Below are 15,067 nucleotides of genomic sequence, written 5' to 3'. Positions count from 1 at the left end.
GACAAGCTTCTTCGGAAGTCTGACTGGAGACCACGGGCCAGGGGGCAGGAAGCCGGGATGGGGTGGAGGGGCAATTCCAGGTGTGACCAGAACCTCTGGAGCGCAGCGCGCTCAAGTTCAGGCTCGCTGGTGGACCCGACCCAATTTCCACCCCACGGATCCCAGCTCCCCCCCGCCCCAACCCCTCCTGTGGGCTCCACCCATCCCTCCTGGAAACTCCACCCTTTCAGGAATCTCTCGGATGACCGTTGGAAAAGGCAGTCAGTGGCTACAGGAAAGGGGCAAACATCTTGGATTCCACCAAGCTGTTGGAGATGTTCCGCAGTTCCTCCACTGAGTGCACCAGTTGGTAGCCCAGTTGGAAGAGGGTGCCATTGCAGAGGTGTTGTACAGTCTGGACTATCTGGAAGGAGAGGTTGAGTCTCCAGCTTTCCGCAGTAGCTGTCGAGTTTCTTGTGGTTGTGTATTTATAATTCCTCAGTGCGCCGCTCGTTCCCCTGGTGTTTTGAAGAATCCATTTCTTGACCTGACTGTCCACATCCAGGCCGATGAAATGGTAAATCTCAGCGGTTTTTCTCGCGGGCTCTCTGGCCAGCTCCTCGTACCTCACTAACATATACTTCCCCCTCAGCCAGGCTGGCTTGCTGAAGCCCGTTCCCACCGAGTTGAAGAGGTCATTGCAGGTGGTCGCTATCTGGGACAGGTCCACGCTGCGTGGCTTCCTGCCGGTGGCGTTCCAGATTTTCCAGGCCCGGAAGTTATCCGTGAAAGTCCCCATCCTGGAGGCGAGGATCCCCCGGGGGTCTCGGACCAGGTGGACGATCTTCAGGTTGAGCCGGGGGTCCTCGCTCAGCAGACGGAGGTCTTTGACCTCAGGGATCCTGACCGTTTTTATCGCCATGTGCGAGCGGGTCTGGCAAACCTGAGAGGCCAAGGTGAGGTTCAGCGCCTTGCACTGCTTGGCGCAGAGGTGCTCGAGGGGGTTCTTCAAACTCGGGCTCAAACGGCAAAGCGGGGGCTCGCACAGGGCGTTGCTGGCACCCCGGCGGAAGAACGCCGTGGTCTGGTGGTCCCGGGGCGCCGGTTTCAGGTAGTTCTCCAGGAAATTCAGGTTGCAGTTGTACAGATTGCTGAGCAGGTCCCTGTGAGCCCCCAGGAGGGCGCGTCTGTCCACCACGTTCCTCACTCTGACGCTGGAGTTCGCAAACACCTGCTGCACGTGATAGAGAGGCTCAAACAGGTAAAAGATGGCGGGGTGCTGATTGAATAGTTGCCCCAGGAAGGATGATCCGCTCCTGGTGGTGGCAAAGACTAGGATGTGTTTCCTGTCGGGCGTCAGGTCGTTGTTTCCGGCTTCCCTGCGCAGGTGAGACATCCCGGAGCAGTGACTGAAACCTGCAACAAAACACAGGAGAGGCCAGCGGATTGGTGTGTGGAATATCTGACCCAATAACTAGCTACACACTCCCTGCAGCTCTGTTTAAAGATCTCTCTGTCTTCACACAGTGAATTTTCTAACCCAGAGAGAATCATAGAACCCTACAGTGCAGAAAGAGGCCCTTCGGCCCATTGAGTCTGTACCGAACACAACCCCACCCAGGCCCTACCCCCATATCCCTACATATTACACCCACTAATCCCTCTAACCTACACATCCCTGGACACTAAGGGACAATTTCTTAGCACGGCCAATCAATCTAACCCGCACGTCTTTGGACTCTGGGAGGAAACCGGAGTATCCGGACAAAACCCACGCAGACACGAGGAGAATGTGCAAACTCCACACAGACAGTGACCCGAGCTGGGAATCGAACTCAGGACGCTGGAGCTATGAAGCAGCAGTGCTAACCACTGCGCTACCGTGCTGTGCCAGGTATGTCGGTTTAAGGTAGAGAGTGATAGATTTCAGATTAACAACATGGCAGAGGGCTATGGGGATACTACAGGTAAAGAAATTGACATGTCCACTCAGACATGATCGTACTGAATGGTGGAACAGCCTTGATGGACTGAATGGTCTATTCCTCTTCCTACGATCCTGTACAAAAAACCAAAGAAAATATAGCATAGGAACAGGCCCTTTGGCCCTCCAAGCCTGTATCATCCATGCTGCCCGTCTGAACTAAAACCCCCCACCCTCCTGGGGAATACCCCTTTATTCCCATCCTATTCATGTATTTGCCAAGACCCTATCCCTGTAACCCCATGTATTTACCCTACTAATTGCCCCGACACAAATTTTAACATGGTCCATCAATTTAAACCACACATTTTTGGAGTGTGGGAGGGAACCAGAGCACTCGGAGGAAACCTACGCAGACATGGGGCAAACTTGCAGATTCCATAGAAGTGACCCAAGGCCAGAATTGAAGTCAGGTCCCTGGCATCGTGAGGCAGCAGTGCTAACCACTGTGCCACCATACTGCCCCAACTAAGTAATTTTAGTCAGTTTGTTACAGTAAGAGTCTTAAAATGAGAAATCTTGCCATTAGGAAATTTTTAAAAATTTATCAATCTCTACATGGGTTATAATAGTAGAGAATTCTTATAGAGAATGTGAGACTAAGCCCAGTATGAGCAAGATCTATCTCTATCAATCTCAGTTTCCCAGCAACCCATTAGCACCAGATTCAACTATTAGCTAGAACATAAGAACATAAGAAATAGGAGCAGGAGTAGGCCATCTGGCCCTTCAAGCCTGCCCCGCCATTCAATAAGATCATGGCTGATCTGTCGTGGCTCAGTTCCACATTCCCGCCCTCTCCCCATAACCCTTAATCCCCTCTCTTATCAAAAACTTATCAAGAACATAGGACAGTACAGCACAGTACAGGCCCTTCAGCCCTTGATGTTGTGCCGAGCTATGTCAGAACCCAAGATCAAGCTATCCCACTCCCTATTACTCTGGTAAATAGCTATCCCTAGATTATTACTGTTTTCATGACCCACAATCTGAACATTGTCCACCCAAACACACAATTGGCAATTCACCCTCTGGAGGCTTCAGGTCAATGAGTCAATGTAAAAACTGACATCTTGGGTATTTATCACCACCAAGACACAGCTAAGTTCTGGTGGGTAAATTTCCTCTCAGTTTATCCCAAACTCTGACTTGTAGATGTTGGAATAAACCACAAGAAAATCCACCCAGCAATACCATGAATGACAGTAATAATCACAGCAAGATCCTTTTTGACCTTAGACACGGCCTGTAAGAGTCTCTGATCGCAAGGCAACAACCACTGGGAGCAAAAGTGAGACAAATTTCAACTCATCAGAGGAAATGCACGGAACAGGACCGAGGGAGAAATCTCTCAGAGAGAGGGTACGGGATGATGGAGAATGAGACTGAGGGAGAGGTCTCCCATAGAGAGGGTACAGGTTGATGGAGAGTGAGACTGAGGGAGAGATCTCTCATAGAGAGGGTACGGGATGATGGAGAGTGGGATTGAGGGAGAGGTCTCTCAGAGGGTACAGGATGATGGAGAATGGGACTGAGGGAGAGGTCTCTCAGAGAGACGGTACAGGATGATGGAGAGTGGGATTGAGGGAGAGGTGTCTCATAGAGAGGGTACAGGATGATGGAGAGTGGGATTGAGGGAGAGGTCTCTCATAGAGAGGGTACGGGATGATGGAGAGTGGGAGTGAGGGAGAGGTCTCTCATAGAGAGGGTACAGGATGATGGAGAGTGGGGCTGAGAGAGAGGTCTCTCATAGAGAGGGTACAGGATGATGGAGAGTGGGACTGAGAGAGAGGTCTCTCAGAGAGAGGGTACAGGATGATGGGGAGTGGGACTGAGGGAGAGGTCTCTCAGAGGGAGGGTACGGGATGATGGAGAGTGGGATTGAGGGAGAGATCTCTCATAGACAGGGTACAGGATGATGGGGGAAGGGTCAAATGGACATGGGAAATAGTGGGACTCTGATCACCTCAAACACTTTACAGCAATTGAAGAAAATAATTTCAGCGGATTTTCCTATTTCATATTGGTTTCTCAGATCACTAGAGATTTGCAGGCATGTTCCTTTTTGCATGTTGGCCAGTTACAAGAAGAGTTAATGATGAGTTTAAAACCAGCTGGTGAGAGTGCGGCCTGAGACCGGATGCTGGTCCTCAGTGCATTGTCCAACAGCCCACTCCTTTCCCAAGGACAATTCCCTGAAACATCTTTGGCAATCTCCGCCAAGACAGACAGCCTAATACTGCACTGTGCTATAGAGGTTAGCAAATTCCTGGAATTAGTCACTGCCTCTGTGTTGTTAGTTGCTCTAAGGTGAGAGTGCAGCATAGATCGTCATAACTCAGAGACAGGAAGGGTTAAAATAATTAACTAGAGTTCTCCCCTTGATCACCGCCTGGAGATTCTCCCCCCTTCCCTAATCTCAGCTTGTCCAAATCTCTGATGTCTATATCCCATAGCCACCAGAAGAGGCGATGGCCTAGTGGTATTATCGCCAGATGATTAACCCAGGAACTCAGCTCATGTTCTGGGGACCCGAGTTCGAATCCCACCACAGCAGATGGTGAAATTCGAATTCAATAAAAAAAATCTGGAATTAAGAATCTTCTGATGACCATGAAAACATTGTCAACTGTTGGAAAAACCCATCTTGTTCGCTAATATCCTTTAGGGAAGGAAATCTGCCATCCTTACCCGGTCTGGCCTACACGTGACCCCAGAGCTACAGCAACGTGGTTGACTCTCATCTATCCTCGCCCAATGAGGGATGGGCAATAAATGGTGGCCAACCAACGACGCCCATGTTGAACCAATGAATAATTAATGAAAAATCACACCAAATTCTGCTCACCCGTCAGTCCCTGTGCTCACTGAGTGACACTGGTTCCTGGTACAACAAAACCTTGATATTAAAATTCCCATTTCGTGTTTTCAAATTACTCCAGGGCCTTATCCAACACCTTATTCCATTCCCCAACTCTACCCTCTCCGTGACCTTGTCCAGCTACCTTACCCACATACAACCCAATCCTACCCTCCCCAGCCCACCCCAAACTCTCTCCCGTTGACCCCGAGCTTCTGATGAGCAACTTTCATCCCACCATTGAAGGCTGTACCTTCAGTCGCCTGTGTCCCGCATTCAGGAATTCCCTCCATAAAACTCTCCACCTCCGTGAAGACGTTCCTTAAAGCCAACCTCTTTAACCAAACCTCTGGTTATCTGATTTCTCATATTCCCAGCAAGTTTTCCATGTTAAGTTTATTTATTAGTGTCATGAGTAGGCTTACATTAACACTGCAATGAAATTATTGTGAAAATCCCCTAGTCGCCACACTCTGGCGCTTGTTCGGGTTACACTGAGAAAGAGTTTAGCAAGGCTAACGCACCTAACCAACACGTCTTTCAGACTGTGGGAGGAAACCGGAGCACCCGGAGGAAACCCACGCAGAGACGGGGAGAACGTGCAAACTCTGCACAGAAGGTGACCCAAGCCAGGAATCGAACCGGGTCCCTGGATCTGTGAGGCAGCGGCGCTAACCACTGTGCCACCGCGCTGCCCGCTGTGCCTCCCACCATGTTAAAGGTCCTCTACAAGGGCACAGCGCTGTGGATATCAAAACTCACACGTCAGATTTCATGATCGGACAAATGGAGGGTCTAAACTCAGTCTGTCAATATTAATCAATTTACTTCACATTTCCAGCCACTGCAGTTATTTTTTTAATTTAATTTGTTCAGGTGAATATGTTCCATGACATTCAATATTTACATTAAATTTTCATAGAAAATCAACTGCAAAGAAATCGGCATCATAAATAATCCACTTCTCTTCACCCTGACAATCCTCCACATCACCCTTACCCAGACACTATCCTTCATCATCACAGCTAAGTCTGTACTGATAGTTCTTGTTTTAACTTCCAAATGCCATTCGTGAGTTGAGAACAGTTTGGGTTCAAATTGCAAAGACCCTCTCTCTCTCTCTGTACTACATTGATCTAAACCAGCCTCCCATCCATTGACTCTGTCTACACTTCCCGCTGCCTTGGCAAAGCAGCCAGTATAATTAAGGACCCCACACACCCCGGACATTCTCTCTTCCACCTTCTTCCATTGGAAAAAATATACATAAGTCTGAGGTCACGTACAAGAACAGCTTCTTCCCTGCTGCTGTCAGATTTTTGAATGGACTTACCTTGCATTAAGTTGATCTTTCTCTACACCCTAGCTATGACTGTAATGCTACATTCTGCATTCTTGTTTACTTCTCTATGAATGGTATGCTTTGTCTGTATAGTGCGCAAGAAACAATACTTTTCACTGGATGCTAATACGTGGGACAATAATAAATCAAATCAAATAAAAGAACTGTCTTTTCTCCAGTAACAACATGTGGTTTAACATTCACACCAGAATCTTCACTCCACACCACTGACCTCCTGTAAATTCACGATTTTCGTCAAGCTTGTTTCCTCAGTTTGATAGAATGAACTCTCAAAGTATTAGTGCGATGCAACATGGTTTTGTGAAGGGGAGGTCGCGTCTCACGATCTTGATCGAGTTTTTCAAGGAAGTGACAAAGATGATTGATGAGGGTAGGGCAGTGGATGTTGTCTACATGGACTTCAGTAAGACCTTTGACAAGGTCCCTCATGGCAGACTGGTGCAGAAGGTGAAGTCACATGGGATCAGAGATGAGCTGGGAAAGTGGATACAAAACTGGCTCAGTCAAAGAAGACAGAGGGTAGCAGTGGAAGGCTGTGTTTCTGAATGGAGGGCTATGGCAAGTGGTGTTTCTCAGGGATCAGTGCTGGGACCTTTGCTGTTTGTAATATATATAAATGATTTGGAGGAAAATGTAACTGGTTTGATTAGTAAGTTTGCAGACGACACAAAGGTTGGTGGATTCACGGACAGCGATGAGAACCATCAGAGGATACAGCAGGATATAGATCAGTTGGAGACTTGGGCAGAGAGATGGCAGATGGAGTTTAATCCACACAAATGTGATATAATGCATTTTGGAAAGTCTAATACAGATAGGAAATATACAGTAAATGGCAGAACCCTTAAGGCTATTGATAGGCAAAGGGATATGAGTGTACAGATACACAGGGTCATTGAAAGTGGCAATGCAGGTGGAGAAGGTAGTCAAGAAGGCGTACAGCATGCCTGCCTTCATCAGCCGGGGCACTGAGTTTAAAAATTGGCAAGTCACGTTGCAGCTTTATAGAACCTTAGTTATGCCACACTTGGAATATAATGTTCAATTCTGGTTGCCACACTACCAGATGGATGTGGAGGCTTTGGAGAGGATACAGAAAAGAATTACCAGGATGTTGCCTGGTATGGAGGGTGTTAGCTATGAGGAGAGATTGGAGAAACTTGGTTTGTTCTTGCTGGAGCGACAGAGATTGAGGGGAGAACTGATAGAAGTCTACAAGATTATGAGAGACATGGACAGAGTGGATAGTCAGAAGCTTTTTCCTAGGGTGGAAAAGTCAGTTACTAGGAGGCATAGATTTAAGGACAAGGGCAGCAGGCACATGGGAAAACCACCACCTGAAGGTTCCCCTCCAAGTCACTCACCATCCCGCTCCTTCAGAGCCGCTGGTCAAAATCCTGGAACTCCCTCCCTAACAGCGCTGAATCCCAACCATGCAGAAGGAGGCCATTTGGCCCATCCAGTCTGCACTGACAACAATCCACCCAGGCCCTATCCCCCAAACCCCATGTATTTACCCTAGTTAGTCCCCCTGACGCTAATGGGCAATTTAGCACGGCCAATCAACCTCAGTCGCACATCTTTGGACTGTGGGAGGAAACTGGAGCACCCGGAGGAAACTCGCGCAGACACGGGGATTTCACCATCTGTCGTGGTGGGATTCGAACCCGGGTCCCCGGAGTATCATCCTGGTTCTCTGGATTACTTGCCCCAGCGACAATACCACTTAAGCCACCGCCTCCCCCTGAATGACCAGAGCCAGGGAATTTTATAAAGAAGGAAATGTGATGCGTTTCAATCCCTATGTTACTGTTGTATTTGGTAAAAGGCACTTGCGATACACCTTCCCCATTCCTCATCCTAAAAATCCTAAATCCCAGTTCATGAAGCACCCCCCCCCCCACCCCGTACCCCTCTCCAACACCCCCCCACCCGCCCCCGTACCCCTCCCCTAGCAAGAGAATTAATTTATGAAGTGCAGTCACAAACAGCAAAGAACAACACTGGAACAAAGTTAGACGCTGTGCCAATTAACCCATTGAGGTCTCTTCCTCTCCCTTTTTCTCTCTCTTTCTCTCTCTGTGTTCCTTCAGCAGTTGCTGTTTGCTCGACGCCTGGTTTTTACCCTTTGTAAATAAATTAGTATTGGCTCCAGAGAGGAAAGTATTGACCCAGTCCTGGTGATATCGATTGGCAGAGGAGCTCCTCGGTGATCCGTCTTCGCTCCATTAGTCAAAGGACTGCTGGGCTGGAATTTCTTAATCCCACAGATAAACAATGAGGCAGGAGGGTCCGGAAACACAGCACCGAGATTTAAGATAATTGGCAAAAAAGGTCAGAGGGGGAACGGAGGAGGATTCTTTTCACACAGCGAGCTGCAGTGATCCGGATCACGCTGCCCGAATGGATGGTGGAGGTAGATTCAATTGTAACTTTCGAAAGGAGATTGAATAAAGACCCACGCTGGGAGGGGGAGAAACCTCACGGCTATGCAGAGTGAGCAGGGGAGCGCGACCAAATGGAGAGCTCTATCGAGGGACTGGCGTGGGCATGGCATGGCCAAATGGTCGGCTTCTATGTCAAGCTCTCAGTCAGAAGGTTTCAGGTTCAAGTCCCACTCCAGGGCTTCCGCACACAAATTGTGTTTAACACTTGGGTGCAGCGTTGAGGGAGTGCTGCAATGCCGCTGGCTCATCTTCGGATGATCTTCAGCTCACCCTCTCAGGTCAAGGTAAAAAAAGATCCCACGTACGCTATTCCTAAGATTTATCCCTGGCCAATATTTACCCCTCAATCCACATCACAGAAGCAGATCATCTGGTCATCACCATGTTGCTGTTTGTGGGATCTTGCTGTGCACAAGTTGGCTGCTGTGTTTCCTACGTTACAACCGTTGCTACACTTCAAAAGGACTGTTTTGGGTTTCAAGTATTTTGAGACATCCAGTGATCGCAAAGTCTCTCTTTCTGTAGGGTAATGGATCAGGTACAGGTGCTGGCCAGCACAATTAAAACACTCTTTATTCGGCTAAATCAAGCCTCAAACTGTAACACAGAATAGAATCTCGGCCACACTTCCACTGCTGTTCAAGGCCGGCATTTGTTGTCCATCCCTATTGCCCCTGGACTGAGTGTCTCCCTCAGCCTCTTCAGAGAGCAGTTAAGAGTCACCCACATTGCTGTGGCTCTGTAGGCCAGGCTGGGTAAGGAAGGTAGATTTCCTTCCCTAAAGGACTTTAGGGATGGCACAGTGGTAAGCGCTGCCCCACAGCGCAAGGGTCCCAGTTTCAATTCCGGCCACAGATCACTGTGTGTGTGGACTCTGCATGTTCTCCCCGTGTCTGCATGGGTTTCCTCAGGGTGCTCCAGTTTCCCCCACAAGCCCAAAGATGTAAGGGTTAGATTAATTGGCCACGCTAAATTGACGCTTAGTGTCAGGAGGATTAGCAGGGTAAATGCTTGGGGTTAAGGGAAAATGGCCCGGGTGGGATTGTGATAGGTACAGACTCGATGGGCCAAATGGCCTCCCTCTGTAATGTAGGGATTTTATGATTAGTGAACCAGATGGGTTTTTCTTTAATGATAATTAGCAATCGCTTCATGGTCATCATTAGAATTTAGACAACTTCCAAACTTTTTACTGAAATCAGATTTCCCCATCTGCCATGGTGGGATTCGAACCCTGGGTCTCTGGGTTACTAATCCAGTGACAATACCACTTCGCCACCGCCTCCCTTTATGGTTGAAGGAAAAGCAAGTTATTTTCCAGTTTTCTCAAGTTAACAACTGAAAGCTTATATCCTCAAACATGTTTTGGGATTAGGATTTCCGCTCTCTCACATCTGCCTCCTATAACCCTTTCAGTTTAAATCCTGAGCTAATCTCTAACTCCTGGGTCTTAGTTTAAACAATACAGTTTCTCGCCAGTGTGAATGCATTTAGTCAGAGATGGAAAATTATTAACCCACAATAGGAACAAATAAGATAATTACTGGAAAAAGCACTTATCGTTCTGGGGGAGTTGTGAAAAGGTAAATGAAATTGTTACATTAGTTTGTCAATTGCCTTTTATTAAAATCTCAAATATAAAAGAAGAGTCAACAGCATAATCATCACTGAACCCCCCTCACTATTAACATTCTGGGGGTTACCGTTGACCATCACTGAATCCCCCCACTATCAACATCCTGGGGTTTACCACAGACCATCACTGAATCCCCCCCACTATCAACATCCTGGGGTTACCATTGACCATCACTGAATCTCCCCCACTATCAACATCCTGGGGTTTACCACAGACCATCACTGAATCCCCCCCACTATCAACATCCTGGGGTTACCATTGACCATCACTGAATCCCCCCCACTATCAACATTCTGGGGGTTACCACAGACCATCACTGAATCCCCCCCACTATCAACATCCCAGGGGTGACCATTGATCAGAAACTGAACTGGACCCAGCTATACTGGCCCATTGACCAATTGGGCCAGTGGACTGACAAATGGCAGATGGAGTTTAATGTGAGGTGATGCAATTTGGGAGACCGAACCAAGGCAGGACTTACTCAGGTAACTGGGGAGAGTTACAGAGCAAAGAGATCTAGGGGTACATGTTCATAGCTCCTTGACAATGGAGTCACAGGTGGACAGAGTGGTGAAGAAGGCATTCAGCATGCTTGGTTTCATTGGTCAGAACATTGAATGCAGGAGTTGGGCGTCTTGTTGAAGTTGTACAAGTCATTGGTAAGGCCACACTTGGAATACTGTGTACAGTTCTGGTCATCCTATTATAGAAAGGATATTATTAGACTAGAAAGAGTGCAGAAAAGATTTTCTAGGATGCTATCAGGACTTGATGGTTTGAGTTATATGGAGAGGCTGGATAGATTGGGACTTTTTTCTGTGGAACATAGAATGCTGAGGGGTGTCCTTATAGACCTCTATAAAATAATAAGCAGCATTGATCAGCTAGATTGACAATATCTTTTCCCAAAGTTAGGGGAGTCTAAAACTAGAGGGCATAGGTTTAAGGTGAGAGGGGAGAGATACAAAAGTGTCCAGATGGGGAATTTTTTCACACTGAGGGTGGTGAGTGTCTGGAACAAACTGCCAGAGGCAGTAGTAGAAGCGGGTACAATTTTGTCTTTTAAAAAGCATTTAGACAATTACATGAGTCAGTAATAGAGTATAGAGGGATATGGGCTAAATGTGGGCAATTGGGATTAGTTTAGGGGTTTTAAAAAAAAGGACAGCATGGGCAAGTTGGGCTGAAAGTTCTGTTTCCATGCTGTAAACCTTTATGACTCATATAAATACTGTGTGTACCAGAGCAGGTCAGAGGCTAGGAATCCTGCTGTAAGTAACTCATCTCCTGACTCCCCAAAGCCTGTCCAACATTTATTTATTTATTAGTCACAAGTAAGGCTTATATTAACACTGCAATGAAGTTACTGTGAAATTCCCCTAGTTGCCACGATCCGGCGCCTGTTCAAGTTAATGCACCTAACTAGCACGTCTTTCAAACTGTGGAAGGAAACCGGAGAAAACCCACGCAGACATGGGGAGAACGTGCAGACTCTGCACAGACAATGACCCAAGCCAGGAATCGAATCCAGGTCTCTGGTGCTGTGAAGCAGCAATGTTTACCACTGTGCCACCAAGACACAACTCCACTTGCCTGGATGGGTGCAGCTCCAACAACACTCAAGCAGCTCAACACCATCCAGAACAAAGCAGCCCCACTTGATTAGTATCATTCTCAAACATGCAGTCCCTGTGTTACAGGTGCACAGTGACAGCAGTGTGTACCATCGACAAGATACACTGCAGGAACCTGCCAAGGCTCCTTCAACAGCACCTTCCAAACCCACAACCTCTACAACCTAGAATGACAAGGGCAGCAGAGACCTGGGAACACCACCAGCTGGAGATTCCCCTCCAAGTCACTCACCATCCTGAGTTGGAAATACATTGGCCATTCCTTCACCGTCGCTGGGTCAAAATCTTAGAACGCCCTCCCTAACTGCATGTTGGGTGTACCTATACCTCAGGGTCTGTGGCAGTTCAGGAAGGCAGCTCACCACCACCTTCTCAAGGGGCAATTAGGGATGGGCAATAAGTGCTGGCCTTGCCAGCGATGCTTACATTTTATGAAGAAACAAATAAGTATTTTCCTCTGCTTCCTCTCTGGGTAGAGATAATTCAAAACAATAAATTTTGATAATAAAGAACGGAATCAAAAACATAACAATAAATGTAATTACATCAATGGTACCATCAAATTTAAACTCAGCTTTAATTAAATGTCATTGTCCCAGGAGCAAGGCAATGGCACCATATCCAAACTCAAACAAAATGACACACAATCATTCTCCATTCCCCATCTCCCATTCTATTCCTCCATCTCCCACTGTAATACCCAATCCACAACCCCCATTCCTATCCCCATCCCCCACCATATTCCTCATTCCCCATCCACCCATTTCCCCCATTCCCCACTGTCATCCCTCACTTCCCCCACTCTATTCCCCACTCCCCACATCTATTCCCCCAATTGATTCCCCCATTCCCCCACTCCATTCCCCCACTCCCCCACTCCATTCCCCCAGTCTATTCTCCCACTCCCCCACTCTATTCCCCCACTCCCCCCACTCTATTCCCCCACTCCCCCCTCTCTATTCTCCCACTCCCCCCTCTCTATTCTCCCACTCCCCCCCACTCTATTCCCACTCCCCCCACTCTATTCTCCCACTACCCCCCACTCTATTCTCCCACTCCCCCCACTCTATTCCCCCACTCCCCCCACTCTATTCTCCCACTCCCCCCACTCTATTCTCCCACTCCCCCCACTCTATTCTCCCACTCCCCCCACTCTATTCTCCCACTACCCCCCACTCTATTCTCCCACTCCCCCCACTCTATTCTCCCACTCCCCCCCACTCTATTCTCCCACTACCCCCCACTCTATTCTCCCACTCCCCCCACTCTATTCTCCCACTCCCCCCACTCTATTCTCCCACTCCCCCCCACTCTATTCTCCCACTACCCCCCACTCTATTCTCCCACTCCCCCCACTCTATTCTCCCACTACCCCCCACTCTATTCTCCCACTCCCCCCACTCTATTCTCCCACTACCCCCCACTCTATTCTCCCACTCCCCCCACTCTATTCTCCCACTCCCCCCACTCTATTCTCCCACTACCCCCCACTCTATTCCCCCACTCCCCCCACTCTATTCTCCCACTCCCCCCTCTCTATTCCCCCACTCCCCCCATTCTATTCCCCCATTCCCCCCTCTCTATTCCCCCACTCCCCCCTCTCTATTCCCCCACTCCCCCCTCTCTATTCCCCCACTCCCCCCACTCTATTCTCCCACTCCCCCCACTCTATTCTCCCACTCCCCCCCACTCTATTCTCCCACTACCCCCCACTCTATTCTCCCACTACCCCCCACTCTATTCTCCCACTCCCCCCCACTCTATTCCCCCACTCCCCCCTCTCTATTCCCCCACTCCCCCCTCTCTATTCCCCCACTCCCCCCTCTCTATTCCCCCACTCCCCCCTCTCTATTCCCCCACTCCCCCCATTCTATTCCCCCATTCCCCCCACTCTATTCTCCCACTCCCCCCCACTCTATTCTCCCACTCCCCCCACTCTATTCTCCCACTCCCCCCCACTCTATTCTCCCACTCCCCCCTCTCTATTCTCCCACTCCCCCCCACTCCATTCCCCCACTCCCCCCACTCTATTCTCCCACTCCCCCCTCTCTATTCCCCCACTCCCCCCATTCTATTCTCCCACTCCCCCCACTCCATTCCCCCACTCCCCCCACTCCATTCCCCCCCACCCACACTGTTACCTCTCAGTTGGGAGTGACAGTGTCTCCCAGTCTCTGTGGCCGGACAGTGGGAAGTGAGGCTGGCAGTCAGGGATCGGATGGCTGTGTACTGAATCCCTAGGGAAGCACAGACCAGCAGGAGGATAGTTTTCCAGGAACACTCCATCCTCTCAATATTACATTGCGGCTGCAATCTTCTCACTCCCACCTGGAAAACAGGAAGAGGACATGGGATCAGTGATCCTGTCAGCCCAACACTCCCACTCAGACAGACTGACAGGAAGACAGACTTGAGGACTGAGCGATTAGCTGTCAGATTGTTAGAACCAGCTGTATCTTCATTTTCAATCGTTGAGATAAAGCAGGGAAAATCTAAACATTGGATTGGGCATCCCGGTATTCTGTGTAGACCCACTGCTAACTGACTCAGCAACTGCTGCCCTGATACAGTGAGAGTTTATCAAATCACAGAGACAGGTTAAATCATACAGAACACTGTGGATAATTATTAATCAACAGACTAACTACCCGAACCTCAGTCAGTGACACTGTTTCAGCAGAGCAATGGGTGGGGCCGAGAGAGGGGAAGATACCGGGGGAGAGTGGCTGGGGGAGAGAGGCTGAGGAAGAGGGCCTAAGGGAGAGACTGAGGGGGAGGCTGAGGGATTGGGGCTGAGAGAGGGCTGTACACTGACAGCCCAGGGACACAGTGCCTACACTCCGACAGCCCAGGGGCACAGTGCCTACACTCCGACAGCCCAGGGGCACAGTGTGTACACTCTGACAGCGCAGGGGCACAGTGTGTACACTCTGACAGCGCAGGGACACAGACACTCCGACAGCCCAGGGACACAGTGCCTACACTCCGACAGCCCAGGGGCACAGTGCGTACACTCTGACAGCGCAGGGGCACAGTGCGTACACTCCGACAGTGCAGGGACACAGTGTGTACACTCTGACAGTGTAGGGACACAGTGCCTACACTCTGACAGTGCAGGGACACAGTGTGTACACTCTGACAGTGCAGGGACACAGTGCGTA

General features: G+C 49.1%; 1 protein-coding gene across 1 annotated transcript; it reads right to left on the bottom strand.

Annotated features, from left to right (window-relative positions):
- Nucleotides 1–268: 268 nt before the first annotated feature.
- Nucleotides 269–14,192, bottom strand: LOC145344571 (carbohydrate sulfotransferase 1). The gene is made up of 2 exons (XM_080191768.1): nt 14,048–14,192; nt 269–1,395 (listed from the first exon to the last, which is right to left on the bottom strand). Exons 1-2 carry the CDS (start codon nt 14,190–14,192, stop codon nt 269–271), a joined length of 1,272 nt encoding a protein of 423 aa, XP_080047894.1.
- Between the last annotated feature and the right edge of the window lie 875 nt (nt 14,193–15,067).

This window comes from Carcharhinus amblyrhynchos, chromosome 6 (assembly GCF_965287045.1).
Source record: "Carcharhinus amblyrhynchos chromosome 6, sCarAmb.v2.hapA, whole genome shotgun sequence".
Classification (NCBI taxonomy): domain Eukaryota; kingdom Metazoa; phylum Chordata; class Chondrichthyes; order Carcharhiniformes; family Carcharhinidae; genus Carcharhinus; species Carcharhinus amblyrhynchos.
Note: the sequence above shows the minus strand (reverse complement) of the source record. Positions and strands in the feature narration are given on the sequence as shown.